Source organism: Asterias amurensis, chromosome 14 (assembly GCF_032118995.1).
Source record: "Asterias amurensis chromosome 14, ASM3211899v1".
Classification (NCBI taxonomy): Eukaryota; Metazoa; Echinodermata; class Asteroidea; order Forcipulatida; family Asteriidae; genus Asterias; species Asterias amurensis.
The window spans coordinates 10,723,344-10,741,814 of record NC_092661.1 but is presented as its reverse complement, the minus strand read 5'-3'; the positions used below and the strand labels follow the sequence as shown (position 1 = coordinate 10,741,814).

General features: G+C 39.8%; 1 protein-coding gene across 2 annotated transcripts in view; it reads left to right on the top strand.

Moving 5' to 3' along the window:
- The window catches only part of LOC139947243 (Fanconi anemia group A protein homolog), a 99,808-nt gene that overhangs the window by 11,790 nt on the left and 69,547 nt on the right, over positions 1 to 18,471 (top strand). For both annotated transcript variants that reach the window (XM_071945126.1, XM_071945125.1), the window contains exons 12-14: positions 529 to 639; positions 1,065 to 1,160; positions 2,848 to 2,901. In XM_071945126.1, coding sequence (XP_071801227.1) covers positions 529 to 639; positions 1,065 to 1,160; positions 2,848 to 2,901 — 261 coding nt within the window. The remainder of the gene's footprint in view (positions 1 to 528; positions 640 to 1,064; positions 1,161 to 2,847; positions 2,902 to 18,471) is intronic.

The window sequence follows — 18,471 nt, the reverse complement described above, 5'->3', positions numbered from 1 at the left end:
ATCATTAAAGTTAATATACATGATAATGAATAAATAATGGCAAACCACAGGTGTAGTCAAGACAATAACAATCTACACGGAAGTTGAGTAAATAATCACAAACAGGACAACATCTAGGCATAGGGTGAAGCAAGGCTTTTGTTCCCGTACCTACGGACAGACAAAAAACGAACAAACAAACAAACACAGACTATCACAATATATATGGGTACAAAGACAAAACATCATCTGGTAAATATATCATAACTTTTCATTCTTAACTAAGAATTAAAGACTGTGCTTTGAATTTGATTTTGAGACCTCAAGCATCTGAAAGCACACAACTTCGTGTGACAAACGTGTTTTTTCTTCCATTATTATCTGGCAACTTTGACGACCAATTGAGTTCATATTTTCACAGGCTTGTTATTTTGTGCATACATGTATGTTGAGATACACCAAGTGAGAAGATTGGTCTTTGACAATTACCAATAGTGTCAAATGTCTTCAATTTTCTAAATTGCATTTCTTTTATTACTGCACCTTTAGAACCAGTTTGCTACAGGGTCAAGTCCCTACCTCGTTTCAACCAAAACGGTTACTTTCTTCATGGACTTTTTAAATAGTCTGGTACCACATGAGCCTGTGCATTACTTGAAGGTACATATAATTCTTTTAATTATTTAATTTTTGATATAAGTTATTCTGTACATTTACTCGATGGATGTTTGAGTTCCAACAACAAAATTGCAAAAACTATACATTTACAGAAACGGTTATTATAACACGAGAAATAGGCAACTAATCCACCTTTTTTAAGGTCCAGTTTAGCCCAGTCATGTGTTTTCACATGATAAATACAGGCCTGTACGCTTTATATTTTAAAGGGCAAGGGCACCAAGGAATTTTCTCCTTGATAAAGGGGCACCCTATACGAGGAAATTGTAAATTTCTACAGGAGCATTTCAAGGGCAACAAGGCCTGAGGGCATGGAGGCATGGAGGCCTTCGTTGCCTCTGTGAAGTATCAGGCCTGTAATAAATATAACTGATTTGATTTTAATCGAATTGATTTCCCACTGACAGACACATTATCAACATCGCCCGTCTGTTCCTCCAAAATGTCAAGAACTTATCACGGACTACGTAGCTCTTGCCAGGACTCGCATTGCAGACTTCGGGGTACGTAATGTTTCGCTGATTTAGAGCACAATTCACTTCTTAAGCCGTGTTTTTGCACTGGATCAACATTTTGGGTAACTTTACCATGAAGCCGGGTAACTTTCTGATGGTTAATCTTCGCACCGTCTGCATCTGGATTTAATTGACGCGGGTGGATGTACCAAGGCACTAAACCGTGTACATAAGATGCCAGTTTTACGCACATAGTCTAGGCCGGTGAAAGGTCACTGGATTTTCTGGCTCGGCTAAACTGACATGGTCAATCTTCTTGAACACCTTTTTCGAGGCATGGTTAAGTTACCTGTGAGGAAAGTTACCTGGGCTGTTCGCACTGGATTTAAAATGGGTAAGTTACCCACTGGCTCGGTTAGTGTACCCAAGTTAAGTCCAGTGCGAACAGGGCTTTAGTCTATTTTAAAATTCCCCCGAAAAGTTTTCCTTTAGAACAATGCACGGCTCATGCCGTGGGGTCACTTTTTGATTTTTGTCTGACAAGATAATTGTTTTCTTGTCTGTTTACAGCATGGTGTCTCAATGACTTAATTGAAGGCACTGGGCACAATTGGTAATAACTTTCAAAGACCAGTATTCTCACTTTGTGTATCGTGGGTGTCGTGGCCGAGTGGATAAGAACACCGAACTCAAGCTCTGGTGCTTCTGTTCAGCAGAGTGTGGGTTTGAATCCCGGTCGTGAAACTTGCGTCCCTGAGCAAGACACTTAACTATAACTGCTTCTCTCCACCCAGGGGTAAATGGGTACCTGCGAGGGCAGAGATGGTTCTTGTGATTGATTTAGCCGAGTAGCGCATATTAATGTTGCACAAGGCTGTATACTCCCCACCAGGGAGCTGAGATGGTTTAAGGAGTGAATTAAGGCCCAGTGACCAGGGGTAATAATGTGAAGCGCTTTGGGACGCCCTCCGGGTGTGAAAAGCGCTATATAAAATTGGGTTATGATTATCCCAACATATGCAAAAAATGTGCACATCTGTGAAAATTTGGGCTCAAGATGGTGGTGATGAAGTTTAATTTCTTTACTTGGTTCTATTTCATGATTGTAACTTTATATTTATATGTATTTTTTTTTTAAGAGGCCAGACCTTGTACAAGCTTGACTACTTGTCTGACCTCTCCCATACTATAGGTTTTCTCGGTCAATTTCGGAAAAAGAGCAGCCAATTTAACCACCAAGCTATTCTATTTTGCGCAAAATCGAATACTACTACAAAGGGTCATTCGATTTCGTTTTGGGATTAGTCAAATGTAATGTTGCGTCATTCGAATTAACAAAATAATCATTCAATTCATCAAAGCAGCACTCAAATTCGCAGGACGCTTCTTGAGGCGTGTGTGTCACGAAAAAGAATGACGCTACGCTAAATTGAACAGAGTGCTTAAGGAGGTTGACTCGACCCAAAACGAAATTGAATGGCCGAATTCTGAATTTGAAACGCAGTAACAACCGGAAAAGCAAAACAGCTTTAATTCGAACGCATGAAAATTAAATTGACTGCTCATTTGCCGAATTTGACCGAGAAAACCTATATTATTAAGTTCTGATAAGTAGTTTTTCCTTATATTGTACCACCTATGTATAATACTGCCTGGTATGGAAATATACCGGAAACCTGAATTTCAGCCTGCCATCTGACTAACGGCTAATGATAGACATTGGTTTTCCTTGTAGGACATTCCTCAGGCTGGCAGTTGCGGAGGACCAAGCATGGGGCAGACTTCTCAGGTTGGTTTTATTGGCTCAGGCCATTTCTAAATTCATCTTCTATTTTATTGTAAAAAAAATCTGATTCAATTCAAACTCATATTTATTTTCACATACTGTACTTCATGAAAACAGTACAACGCCAGAACAATAATTTTTTAAGAAGTAACCAACAAGCAGAGAACAGATTTTTGAGCTTTTTCAAGATTCTGTATTAGACAAAATAAACAAGTCTTTCTCAAAAAAAATCATTTATAACACACACACACTGATGTGTACTTCGTTATTCAACGTACAACGTTCATCTTACAAAATAATGCGCGTGTCTCCTTGTGGCCCCTTCGCGTTCATGAACACAGCATCACCAACTGGTACGCCCTCTTCATGTATTTCTTATAAATATAACTCAATATTACTAACCCGATTACATGAGCACAAACGAAACATGCATTGAAGCATACATACATACATACATACATACAGATAGGGTATTTGTATAGCGCCACTACGTCAAGAAAGCAGCGCTTTAGATAGGATACAGATAATGTTTGATACACTTCTTAAATGTTCGAAGAGAGTCGGATTTATTGGCTTAGTCATTCTGCATAACAAATTATACTTTAAGATTTCTAACACTCAAACACAAAATGATTTCTTAATAAGCAGGGCAGTTCTTTTCAGAACTGAGAAGTCTCCTAAATTTCAAAAGTCTGCCCTGCGTTATTAGAAAAGTCTCCCGAACTCAGAAATATAGAGCAAGACAGTTCTCTAAAGTATATAGTCTACCTACCTGTAGATATACACATGGTGTTACCTCAAACCAAATTTACATTAATACCTCACTGTGCAACTACTCAAATTCCATAACATTATTTGAGTTTTAAACCCAAGTAAATCCCTATCATTTGATTAGAGGATTGTTGGTCAATCGGTTTCATTATTATTATTGGTAATTTTTGTTTGGAGGGGGGGAGGGGTATTGCCTGTTAGACCACACCACATCCGTGCTTGCGTTAAACACAGTACAAACCGTCCTTTGTTAACAACGTAATCTTGTACATTTTTAGTTGATCGTTTTTTCCTCCTAATGACAAAGATCTACTTGGGACGTTGTATGAAACAAATAATTAAGCCCGTAAAGAGTTTGTTGAGTTTTGTTTTCTCTCTTTATGCCAGACTCGTTTCAGATGAACTTCATTCCATTCCTCTTGCTTTTTTTATGTGTGAGTCGTCTGACTCTTTCTCTCTCTATTCATGTATTTCCACTTCACTGCTTATGTTACACTTAGTTACCTGGGGTGGATTTCACAAAAAGTTAGGACTCGTCTTATTTCGAGTTAGGACCAGTTACTCGTCCTAACTTAGGACTATCCATGCAATTTGTTTATCTCCTAGGACTAGTCCTAAGTTAGGACTATAGTCCTAACTCTTTGTGAAATCGACCCCTGTTCATGTTTGTTGTGTTGTCATTTAGCCTTCGAGAAAGACCCTGCTAGGGTGGAAACGTCAGGCCGTTAACTATTTTTTGCATTTATGCCATCGGTCCATTAGGTTGGTAATTTGTTCGAAAAAGCTTATCCTATTTTCTCATTCCATAGCGATCTGGTTAGGTCTCACAGGTCGACTCATGCAGCAGCAAATCATATCTTGAAGTCCTCTACGAAACTTCTTATATTTGAAGACGTAAATGATTGGATTAATCACAGAGTTTGTATAATAGATCATTTGTGTGGTGTCGTTCCATATCATGAGAGCATCTTTAGATTCCTTGAGTGCAATAATGAAGACATTCACGATAAGATATGGTGTCCACAGAACAAACAACGCACCCATGACAATCATGAGCATGTGGACCACTTTCTGTCGAGCCTGTAGAAGCTCATAGGCTGCAGCTTGTACATTTTGTTGTCGGAGTTGCCGTGCGTTTATTTTAAGTGTGGCTTGGATCTTGTAGTAGGCCCAACTTATAAAAGTTATGGGCGACAAGTAGGCGAATAGCATCGCAAAGATGTTTCCCACGATCGTCAGTGCAGGCCACAGGTGTGTACATGCTTGTTGCGCACCTTTGCTTTCAACTTGCGTGAAAAAGACAGGGCTTGAAAGTAGACACGCAACCATCCATGTGATAAAAATGATCACCAAGACCTTTTTGGTGGACAGAAGTCTTGGGTAATGTAGAGAATGCACTATCCCAATGTACCTTTCGTAGGTTACCACACACAGACCGAAACATGATGTGTAAGTTGTAATTAACTGTAAAAACTGAGTTTTAATTAGACGGCAATAAATAACTCTTTCAATGTCACTGTTCGGGATCATGGTTGTTGTTGTTGCAAAATAAAAGAATAGACAAAAGCAAGTCAGGCTATCGATCACAGCAAGATATGCCAGCAGGTAGTTTGTCATATTGTGGAGGTTTTTGGTGCGGAGGATAACCAGCCAAGCTAAAGTGTTAAGAACTATTCCAATGACGCCTTCGGCCATTCCAATATGGCCAGTCCATTCTGCTGGGGTATGAACACTTTCTGCTGTTGTATTAGCCATTTTCTGTCCAGATGTGATTTCTCTGAAAAAGTGAAATGTGAAAAACCTAGAGTCTCACAGCTAAGTCTTTGCTTCGTTGAAGTGTCGTGGCCGAGCGGTTACGAGCACTGAATTCAAACTGTGGTGTTTCTGATCAGCAGAGTGTGGGTTGGAGTCCCGGTCGTGACACTTTTGTCCTTAAGCAAGACACTTAACCATTGCTTCATTCTTTGGCTTGGCCGTAAAGCTGTTGGTGTTTCTGATCAGCAGAGTGTGGGTTTGAGTCCCGGTCGTGACACTTGTGTCCTTAAGTAAGACACTTAACCATTGCTTTATCCTTCAGCTTGGCCGTAAAGCTGTTGGTCCCGTGTGTTGTGTACCGGTAACACACGAAAAAGAACCCAGTGCACTTATCAAAAATAGAAGGGATTCGCCCCGATGTTCCTGGTTTGAAGAAAAGGCTGTATTTTTAAAGCACGTTGAGTGATGGATATGTACTCTTGATATGAAGCCACCGGTATCAGTTATCAGCAAACTAATCGAAACGTCGAGTTGAAACTAACGGTTCTTTTCAGAACCACCCCAACTCATTTAGAGATAGTCATTACATGGTGTTACCGCAAACCTTCCCATATCGTATTTCAACGATGCAAAGTTTCAAATCCTACATTAGATCAATTGCATGCATAGTAATCATTTGTTTCCTTAAGTCTCCCATGGTGAAAAGTAAGCAATTTGCAGTTATTAGTACAGTGAAACGTTGACTACACAATGTTTTGGCTCGAAACCTTGCAGTTGCTCTAATAACCATTGAATATTTTGCTACAGTGCTTGCCACAAAAACTCATCAAAATTGGGCCATTAAAGCTATTGTTGCAGTAATTGAAATTGGTACAATGTAGCTATGGAAGGAGCGGGCAATTATGCAGACTTAATAGGCTTGTTCAATATGTACATTGGAGCAAGATGATAGATATTAGTTTCCAGTGTAATGGACTAGAAATTTCTAGTCTTTAGCTTGGTCTTTAGCTTGGTAAATAGCTAACCCTATCAATCTGTATTTAGTCTAATTCACTGTCCGGTTGGTCACAAATTACTGTCCAAGACCTTAGACTAAGGAGCATTGTGTGTCAAAAGGTTGATTATTATTTCATGTGATCACAGTATTTATTATCACGCAAGTTTCTGCATAAATAATAATTTAAAGTACAAAATTAAGGAAATCAATGTGTGGTGAAGAGGTTTTCAACTAGTGGTTTAATCCCAACGAGGCCTGGTTCTTGATAATTTTACCAAGACGAAGTTGAGGTAAATTATCAAGAACCAGGCCTCGGCGGGTTTAAACCACTAGTTGAAAACCGATTCAACACACTTTGATTCCCATTCATAAATACCTTTTCGGTCAAAAACATTACACTTTTTGGTCAAAAAGTAAAATAAATGCAAAAATTATAATTGTTCAATGATTTCTTTCAACACAACACCCCTCCAGCTATAAAATGGTAAGGCCCTCCACCGCCCTCGGGTAAACAACTCCTTATAAGGGAATGCTGTGCGCGTCGCGCGTAGTGCGTGATGTGGCACAACTGTTTCAGCCATTGCTCTCGACCAATAGGAATGAAGAAACTGTCTTATAAGAACAGGTGCAAGCTCGCGTGTCACGCCCATGTTTCAACACTTTTTACTGGTCATAAACAAAGGTTTATACACACCCATGTGACGCGCTCTCCACCAATAGGAATAGCCAAACTGTCTGAGGTATTTATGAATGTTTATTTAATTTGGGTTTTACCCTTGGCATTTAACCATAATATTGCTTCATAAAAAGTTTGGAAGGTGGTACCTGATGCATACACAACAAAATTGTTTATTTTTGTATAACGCCCAAGTACATTCTTGTCATTTGATCGGAGGATTGTCATCAAGTACTATGTGGTGGTTTGCCTGGCGGACCTAGTTCAAAGACCAGTCTTCTCACTTGGTGTTTCTCAACATATGCATAAAATAACAAACCTGTGAAAATTTGAGCTCTACTGGTCATCGGAGTTGGAAGAAAATGATGAAAGAAAAAACACCCTTGTTGGACGACTATGTGTGCTTTCTGGCTAAAAGTCTTTTATTATTTTAGTGAGAAATTACCTCTATTTCAAAATCTATGCTACTTCAGAGGGAGCCGTTTCTCACAGTGTTTTATACTATCAACAGCTCTCCATTGCTCGTTACCAAGTCAGTTTTTAAGTTAATATTTGTTTTGAGTAATAACCAACTATGTACATGTACCTTCCCTTTAAGCAGGCAAATAGTTTGCTTATTTTATACATGTTACTGGCCAAAATTTTAGGACATCTACATTGCTTGTGACTGGTATTTAGCTGCTGTTTACTTAGCATAACAATTGAGTGGAGTCTTGGCCGGTAATCTGATTTTACTAAGGAAGGAAAACTAAAAAAGCAAATTTTGTGCTTGAGCAGCTCTATGAAATTGGGCCCCGGGTGTTGTCAGCAGCAGAGTGTATTTCTTATATATACATAACTCAATGGTACTGACCCGATTACATGAGCACAAACGAAACATGCATTGAAGCAAACATACATACATACATACATTGTACAATGTACATATAGGGCATTTGTATAGCGCCACTACGTCAAGAAAGCAGCGCTTTAGATAGGATACAGATAATGTTTGATACACTTCTTAAATGTTCAGAGAGAGTCGGATTTCCTGATTGAGGTGGAGAGTGCATTCCAGGTGTGTGGAGCAAAATGAGAGAATGTGCGACTTGAAGCTGACTTAAGAAGCTTGATTGAGTTAGGTTCCATGAGGCGAGTAGTGTCGGATGCTGAGCGTAGACTTGAGCAGCCATGCCGATGGAGGGACAGGCAAGAGGATAAATAGCCAGGTGCTGTGTTGTTGAGGAATTTATACACATAAACCAAGATCTTGAAGGTTATCCTCTCCCTAATCTGCAGCCAGTGAAGATCTTGTAAATATGGTGTGGCGTGGTCATGCTTTTGGGCACGACAGACAAGTTTAGCAGCTCAGTTTTGTAGCTGTTGTAGTCGTTGTGTGTCTGTTGAGTTGGACCCAAGCAACAAGGCATTACCATAGTCAAGCCTGGTAAGAATCAGTGAGCCCCTGGAATGACGTCAAAGCTATTCGAACGTACCAAGGGCAGATCAGGGTCGACCCGGGGAAGCTAATCAAACGCACCTATTGATTTGGGTTTTTTTCCCCACAAAATTACTGCTCAAGATCAAGAGCATGACTATAAAGAGTGTTGATGTGTCAAATAAATAGTTTAATATGATTCCATTTTATCACATCATGCCAAATAAAGATCAATCTGTCTGTTGTGCTGAATCTGATGAGGGGTTCAATTCCCCCTTAATTTGTCTAAAAAATATGTTGTATTTCTACAAAGTCGAGCATTTCATTGTATTCAATGTGGTTTGGTCGTGCAGGTCGACTGATGCAGCAACACACCATATCCTTAAGACCTTTCTGAAACGACCTTTCTGAATTTTTACTCTATCAATCTGATTTGGTCGTGCAGGTCGTCTGATGCAGCAATACACCATATCCTTAAGAACCTTTCCAAACGACCTTTCTGAAGTTTCACTCTAAATCAATCTGATTTGGTCGTGCAGATTGACTGATGCAGCAACACACCATATCTTTAAGACCTTTCCGAAACAACCTTTCTGAAGTTTTACTCTAAATCAATGTGGTTTGGTCGCGTAGGTCGACCGATGCAGCAACACCATATCCTTAAGACCTTTCCGAAACAACCTTTCTGAAGTTTCACTCTAAATCAATCTGGTTTGGTCGTGTAGGTCGTCTGATGCAGCAACACACCATATCTTTAAGACCTTTCCGAACTGACCTTTCTGAAGTTTCACTCTAAATCAATGTGGTTTGGTCGTGTAGGTCGACCGATGCAGCAACACACCATATCCTTAAGACCTTTCTGAAACGACCTTTCTGAAGTTTCACTCTAAATCAATCTGGTTTGGTCGTGCAGGTCGACTGATGCAGCAACACACCATATCCTTAAGACCTTTCCGAAACGACCTTTCTGAAGGTTCACTCTAAATCAATCTGGTTTGGTCTCGTAGGTCGTCTGATGCAGCAACACACCATATCTTTATGACCTTTCCGAAACGACCTTTCTGAAGTTTCACTCTAAATCAATGTGGTTTGGTCGTGCAGATCAACAGTGCAGCAACACACCATATCTTTAAGACCTTTCCAAAACGACCTTTCTGAAGTTTCACTCTAAATCAATCTGGTTTGGTTGTGTAGATCGACTGATGCAGCAACACACCATATCTGTAAGACCTTTCCGAAACGCCTTGGATTTGAAGACGTAAATGATGGGATTGATCACAGATTTAATGTAATATATCCCTTCGGTGATCCGATACACTGTAAGAGCAACTGGAGATTCGTAGATATCTTTTTGTCCTTTAGCCACGGAGAAGATAATCACGATAATATGTGGTGTCCACAGAACAAACAACGCACCCATGACAATCATGAGCATGTTGACCACTTTCTGTCGAGCCTGTAGAAGCTCATTTGCCGCAGCTTGTACATGTTGTTGTCGGAGTTGTCGTGCGCTGATCTTAAGTGTGGCTTGGATCTTGTAGTAGGCCCAACTCATAAAAGTTACGGGCAAAAAGTAGGTGAATATAATCGCAAAACTGTATCCTGTGGTTGTCAGTAGTTGTGACGATGAGGTTTCTGTGCATGCTTGTTGTGCATCGTTTCTGGCGACTTTTGTGAAAAGCAACGGACAAGCGAGTAGACACGCAATCATCCATGTGATGAAAATGATCACCAAGACTTTTTTGGCCGACAGAAGTCTTGGTTAATGTAGAGGATGCACTATCCCAATGTACCTTTCGTAGGTTACCATACACAGACCGAAACTTGAGGTGTAAATTGTGATGTGCTGTAGAAATAAACTGTAGATTAGCCAACAGTAAATATATCTCGCAATGAAATGTTCAGGAGCAAAGCCCAGCATGGCATAAAAAAGGAATAGACAAAAGCAAGTCAGGCTGTCGATCACAGCAAGATATGCCAGCAGGTAGTTTGTCATATTGTGGAGGTTTTTGGTGCGGAGGATGACCAGCCAAGCGAGAGTGTTTAGAACCATTCCAATGATGCCTTCTGTCATTACAATCCATTGTTCCTTGTAATGAGTGCTGTCATTTGCTGCTGTTGTATTGGCCATTGTCAACGTGAAAGTGATGTCTCAAAAGGGAATCATAAACGCCTAGAATCTCGCAATATGTTCAATTTAGCCAAATCTAACAAATATTTATGAAGGTAGACTATGACGATGACTAGAGCAAGCTAGGGCAAGTCTCCCCGTGGTAGTGAAGTTGATAACGATCCTCTATAAGCTTAAGTTGTGCATGAAGTCTCAAAATTGTCTACCTTCCGCCCAGGTAGTAGTTATAAAAGCAGGACAGTTCTGTTCACAACAGAGAAGTCTCCCGAAAATCCAAAAAATCTACTCGGCGGTAGTAGAATTTATAGCAAGACAGTTCACCAAAGAACAAACGCTACCTGGCAAGTAGATTCACACATGGTGTTACCTCAAACTTAGAGCAAGTTAGTTGAAACTTGAGACCAATAACAACTCACTACGCGAAAGTGAAGTTAATAACGATCCACTTAAGCTAAAGTAGTAGTCTCGATTTCCTACCTATCACCCAGTAGTAGTTAAAAAGCAGGACAGTTCTTTCAGAAATGAGAAGTCTCCCGAACTTCTGAAAATCTATTCCGTGGTAGTAGCAAGACAGTACTCTAAAGAACATCTGGCGAGTATATATATATATACACATAATGTGTTACCGCAAACTAAATATATATTCATACCTCATCATGCAATGCCTGAAATCCTGTTGACTAGTCGAGTCAGTGGATAGTATCTTGAATGACTACTGCTTACATGTAGTAGTCAGTCTACTAGCAGAAATTCTGTCTCTAATGGTGAAAATATAAACAGTTTGCCTGGTGGTTTTTATCAGACACTGAATAACCTTGACTACACGTTGTTGAAGCTTGAAACCTTTGCTGCAATGCTTGACACAAAATTTCATCAAAGTCATGTTATCTAAGCTTTGGTTGCAATAATTGATAATGACAGCTACGGAAGCAGTGGGCAAATTATGTGGACCTAATTGCCTTTTTATATTTACATAATTTCCAAATATAGGGGACCAGAAATTACTTTTGGCCAGGAAAATAATTTATTCAGTCTTTCTGGTTGTTTTTTCTGATTCCTCTTTTGTAAGGATGCAGAATCACTGCCCAAGACCTCAGACTAATTATTTTTGTCAAATGGTTCACAAGGCAAGCTTCTGCATTAAAACAAATGAAAGATGTCTAACACTCAAACACAAATTTGTTTAATAATGAGCAGGACGGTTCTTTTTAGAACTGAGAAGGACTCCCAATTTTTTTTGCGGTAGTAATGAAGTCTCCCGAATTCCAAAATATCTACTTTCATTCCATTCCCCTTGCTTTTTTTATGTGTGAGCTTTCTGACTCTCTCTCTCTCTCTAAATTCATGTATTTCCACTTCACTGCTTATGTTACACTTAGTTACCTGGGGTGGATTTCACAAAGAGTTAGGGCTCGTCTTATGTCAAATTAGGACCAGTTACTCGTCCTAACTTAGGACTATCTTTGCAATTTGTATATCTCCTAGGACTAGTCCTAAGTTAGGACGAGTAACTGGTCCTAATTTGAGATAAGACGAGTCCTAACTCTTTGTGAAATCCACCCCTATTGATGTTTGTTGTGTTGTCATTTAGCCTTCGAGAAAGACCCTGCTTGGGTGGAAACGTCAGGCCGTTAACTATTTTTTGCATTTATACCATCGGTCCATTAGGTTGGTAAGTTGTCTGCAACAGCTAATTCTATATTCTCATTCCATAGCGATCTGGTTGGGTCTCACAGGTCGACCCGTGCAGCAGCACAGCATGTCTTGAAAACCTCTACGAAACTTCTTAAATTTGAAGACATAAATGATGGGATTGATCACAGAGTTTGTGTAATACATAATTTGAGTGGTGTCATACCATATCATGAGTGCATCTTTAGATCCCTTGAGTGCAATAATGAAGACATGCACGATAACATGTGGTGTCCACAGAACAAACAACGCACCCATGACAATCATGAGCATGTGGACCACTTTCTGTCGAGCCTGTAGAAGCTCATAGGCTGCAGCTTGTACATTTTGTTGTCGGAGTTGTCGTGCGTTTATTTTAAGTGTGGCTTGGATCTTGTAGTAGGCCCAGCTCATAAAAGTTATGGGTGACAAGTAGGCGAATAGCATCGCAAAGATTTGTCCCACGATCATCAGTGCAGGCCACAGGTGTGTACATGCTTGTTGCGCATCTTTGCTTGCAACTTGCGTGAAAAGGACAGGGATTGAAAGTAGACACGCAACCATCCATGTGATAAAAATGATCACCGAGACTTTTTTGGTGGACAGAAGTCTTGGGTAATGTAGAGAATGCACTATTCCGATGTACCTTTCGTAGGTTACCACACACAGACCAAAACTTGAGGTGTAAATTGTAATTACCTGTACAAACTTAGTTTTAATTAGACGGCAATAAATAACTCTTCCAATTTCACTGTCCGGAATCATGGTTGTTGTTGCAAAGTAAAAGAATAGACAAAAGCAAGTCAGGCTATCGATCACAGCAAGATATGCCAGCAGGTAGTTTGTCATATTGTGGAGGTTTTTGGTGCGAAGGATGACCAGCCAAGCTAGAGTGTTAAGAACCATTCCAATGATGCCTTCGGCCATTCCAATATGGACAGTCCATTTAGCTGGGGTATGAACACTTTCTGCTGTTGTATTAGCCATTTTCTGTCCAGAAGTGATTTCTCTGAAAAAGTGAAATGTGAAAAACCTACAGTCTCACAGTGAATTCTTTGCTTCGTTGAAGTGTCTTGGCCGAGCGGTTACGAGCACTGAATTCAAACTGTGGTGTTTCTGATCAGCAGAGTGTGGGTTCGAGTCCCAGTCGTGACACTTGTGTCCTTTTAAAGCAAGACACTTAACCATTGCTTCATCCTTCGGCTTGGACGTAAAGGCGTTGGTCCCGTGTGTTGTGTACCGGTAATGCATAAAAAAGAACCCAGTGCACTTATCAAAAAGAGAAGGGGTCCGCCCCGGTGTTCCTGGTTTGAAGAAAATACTGTATTTCTAAAGCAACCTTGAGTGTCACTGAGTGATCGATATGCACACTTTATATAAAGCCACCGGTATCAATTATTAGCATACTGATCTAAACGCCGTGTTGAAACCAACGGTTCTTTGCAGAACCACCCCAACTCATTTAGAGATAGTCATTACATGGTGTTACCGCAAACCTTCCCATATTGTATTTTCACCATGCAAAGTTTCAAATCCTCCATTATCGATCAACTGCAACCAAAAATGTAAACTCGTTGAGTTATTCGATGATCTTTAGTTGCTGCTCTTTACTGCATGCATAGTAATCATTTGTTTCCTTAAGTCTCCCATGGTGAAAAGTAAGCAATTTGCAGTTTTTAGTACAGTGAAACGTTGACTACACGATGTTTTGGCTCGAAACCTTGCAGTTGCTCTGGTAACCATTTTATGAATCCTTTGCTGCAGTGCTTGACACAAAAACTCATCAAAATTGGGCCATTAAAGGCAGTGGACACTATTGGTAATTGTCAAAGAATAGCCTTCACAGTTGGTTTATCTCAACATATGCATAAAATAACTAACCTGTGAAAATTTGAGCTCAATCGGTCATCGAAGTTGCGAGATAATAATGAAAGAAGAAAACACCCTTGTCACACGAAGTTGTGTGCGTTAAGATGGTTGATTTCGAGACCTCAAGTTCTAAACTTGAGGTCTCAAAATCAAATTCGTGGAAAATTACTTTGTTCTCGAAAACTACTCCACTTCAGAGGGAGCCGTTTCTCACAATGTTTTATACCATCAACCTCTCCCCATTACTCTTTACCAAGTGAGGTTTAATGCTAATAATTATTTTGAGTAATTACCAATAGTGTCCACTGCCTTTAAAGCTATCGTTGCAGTAATTAAAATATGGAAGGAGCGGGCAATTATGCAGACTTAAAGGAACACGTTGCCTTGGATCGGTCGAGTTGGTCTTTGAAAAGCGTTTGTAACCGTTTTTCATAAAATGCATATGGGTAGAAAGATGTTGTAAAAGTAGAATACAATGATCCACACAAACATGCCTCGAAATTGAGTGGTTTTCCTTTTACCTCGTCGACTAACACGTCGGCCATTTATGGGGGTCAAAATTTTGACTCCCATAAATGGCCGACCATGTTAGTTCGCACAGTAGAAGGAAAACCACGCAATTTCGAGACAAACTTGTGTGGATCATTGTATTCTACTTTTAAAACATCTTTCCAACCATATGCATTTTATAAAAAACGGTTACAAACGCTTTTGTTTTGACCAACTCGTCCGATCCAAGGCAACGTGTTCCTTTAATAGGCTTGTTCAATATGTACATTGGAGCAAGATGATAGATATTTTATAGTTTCCAGTGTATTAATGGACTAGAAGTTGCTTTTAGCTTGGTAAATATCTAATCCTATGGATCTGTATTTTGTCTAATTCACTGTCTGGTTGGTCACAAATTACTGTCCAAGGCCTTAGACTGAGGAGCATTGTGTGTCAAATGGTTGATTATTATTTCATATGATCACAATATTTATTATCAGGCAAGTTTCTGCATAAATAATAATTTAAAGTACAAAATTAAGGAAATCAATTTGTGGTGAAGAGGTTTTCAACTAGTGGTTTAATCCCAACGAGGCCTGGTTCTTGATAATTTTACCAAGACGAAGTTGAGGTAAATCATCAAGAACCAGGCCTCGGCGGGTTTAAACCACTTGTTGAAAACCGATTCAACACACTTTGATTCCCATTCATAAATACCTTTTCGGTCAAAAACATTACACTTTTTGGTCAAAAAGTAAAATAAATGCAAAAATTATAATTGTTCAATGATTTCTTTCAACACAACACCCCTCCAGCTATGAAATGGTAAGGGCCTCCATCGCCCTCGGGTAAACAACTCCTTATAAGGGAATGCTGTGCACGTCGCGCGTAGTACGTGATGTGGCACAACTGTTTCAGCCATTGCTCTCGACCAATAGGAATGAAGAAACTGTCTTATAAGAACAGGTGCAAGCTCGCGTGTCACGCCCATGTTTCAACACTTTTTACTGGTCATAAACAAAGGTTTATACACACCCATGTGACGCGCTCTCCACCAATAGGATTAGCCAAACTGTCTGAGGTATTTATGAATGTTTATTTAATTTGGGTTTTACCCTTGGCATTTAACCATAATATTGCTTCATAAAAAGTTTGGAAGGTGGTGCCTTCTGCTCTACCAGTGGATGAAATGTTAAGGGGGGAAATTAATATTAATATCCTGATGCATACACAACAAAATTGTTTGTTTTTGTATAACGCCCAAGTACATTCTTGTCATTTGATCGGAGGATTGTCATCAAGTACTATGTGGTGGTTTGCCTGGTGGACCTAGTTCAAAGACCAGTCTTCTCACTTGGTGTATCTCAACATATGCATAAAATAACAAACCTGTGAAAATTTGAGCTCTATTGGTCATCGGAGTTTGAAGAAAATGATGAATGAAAAAAACACCCTTGTTGGACGACTATGTGTGCTTTCTGGCTAAAAGTCTTTTATTATTTTAGTGAGAAATTACCTCTATTTCAAAATCTATGCTACTTCAGAGGGAGCCGTTTCTCACAATGATTTATACTATCCACAGCTCTCCATTGCTCGTTACCAAGTCAGTTTTTAAGTTAATATTTGTTTCGAGTAATAACCAACTATGTACATGTACCTTCTCTTAAGCAGGCAAATAGTTTGCTTATTTTATACATGTTACTGGCCAAAATTTTAGGACATCTACATTGCTTGTGACTGGTATTTAGCTGCTGTTTACTTAGCATAACAATTGAGTGGAGTCTTGGCCGGTAATCTGATTTTACTAATAAGGAAGGATTTTTTTTAGCTTAAAAAGCAAATTTTGTGCTTGAGCAGCTCTATGAAATTGGGCCCCGGGTGTTGTCAGCAGCAGAGTGTATTTCTTATATATATAACTCAATGGTACTGACCCGATTACATGAGCACAAACGAAACATGCATTGAAGCATACATACATACATACATACATATAGGGCATTTGTATAGCGCCATTACGTCAAGAAAGCAGCGCTTTAGATAGGATACAGATAATGTTTGATACACTTCTTAAATGTTCGGAGAGAGTCGGATTTCCTGATTGAGGTGGAGAGTGCATTCCAGGTGTGTGGAGCAAAATGAGAGAATGTGCGACTTGAAGCTGACTTAAGAAGCTGGATTGAGTTAGGTTCCATGAGGCGAGTAGTGTCGGATGCTGAGCGTAGACTTGAGCGGCCAGGCCGATGGAGGGACAGGCAAGAGGATAAATAGCCAGGTGCTGTGTTGTTGAGGCATTTATACACATAAACCAAGATCTTGAAGGTTATCCTCTCCCTAATCGGCAGCCAGTGAAGATCTTGTAAATAAGGTGTGGCGTGGTCATGCTTTTGGGCATGACAGACAAGTTTAGCAGCCCAGTTTTGTAGCCGTTGTAGTCGTTGTATGTCTGTTGAGTTGGACCCAAACAACAAGGCATTACCATAGTCAAGCCTGGTAAGAATCAGTGAGCCCCTGGAATGACGTCAAAGCTATTCGGAGGTACCGAGGGCAGATCAGGGTCGACTGGGGAAGCTAATCAAACGCACCCATTGATTTGTTTTTTTCCCACAAAATTACTGCTCAAGAGCATGACTATAAAGAGTGTTGATGTGTCAAATAAATAGTTTAATATGATTCCATTTTATCACATCATGCCAAATAAAGATCAATCTGTCTGTTGTGCTGAATCTGATGAGGGGTTCAATTCCCCCTTATTTTGTTTTAAAAATATTTTGTATTTCTACAAAGTCGAGCATTTCATTGTATTCAATGTGGTTTGGTCGTGCAGGTCGACTGATGCAGCAACACACCATATCTTTATGACCTTTCCGAAACGACCTTTCTGAATTTTTACTCTAAATCAATCTGGTTTGGTCGTGCAGGTCGTCTGACACACCATATCCTTAAGAACCTTTCCGAAACGACCGTTCTGAAGTTTCACTCTAAATCAATCTGGTTTGGTCGTGCAGATTGACTGATGCAGCAACACACCATATCTTTAAGACCTTTCCGAAACAACCTTTCTGAAGTTTTACTCTAAATCAATGTGGTTTGGTCGTGTAGGTCAACTGATGCAGCAACACCATATCCTTAAGACCTTTCCAAAACAACCTTTCTGAAGTTTCACTCTAAATCAATCTGGTTTGGTCGTGTAGGTCGTCTGATGCAGCAACACACCATATCTTTAAGACCTTTCCGAACTGACCTTTCTGAAGTTTCACTCTAAATCAATTTGGTTTGGTCGTGTAGGTCGTCTGATGCAGCAACACACCATATCTTTAAGACCTTTCTGAAACGACCTTTCTGAAGTTTCACTCTAAATCAATCTGGTTTGGTCGTGTAGGTCGTCTGATGCAGCAACACACCATATCTTTAAGACCTTTCTGAAACGACCTTTCTGAAGTTTCACTCTAAATCAATCTGGTTTGGTCGTGTAGGTCGTCTGATGCAGCAACACACCATATCCTTAAGAACCTTTCCAAATGACCTTTCTGAAGTTTTACTCTAAATCAATCTGGTTTGTTCGTGCAGATCGACTGATGCAGCAACACACCATATCTTTATGACCTTTCCGAAACGACCTTTCTGAAGTTTCACTCTAAATCAATCTGGTTTGGTCGTGTAGATCGACTGATGCAGCAACACACCATATCTGTAAGACCTTTCCGAAACGCCTTGGATTTGAAGACGTAAATGATGGGATTGATCACAGAGTTAATGTAATATATCCCTTCGGTGATCCGATACACTGTAAGAGCAAC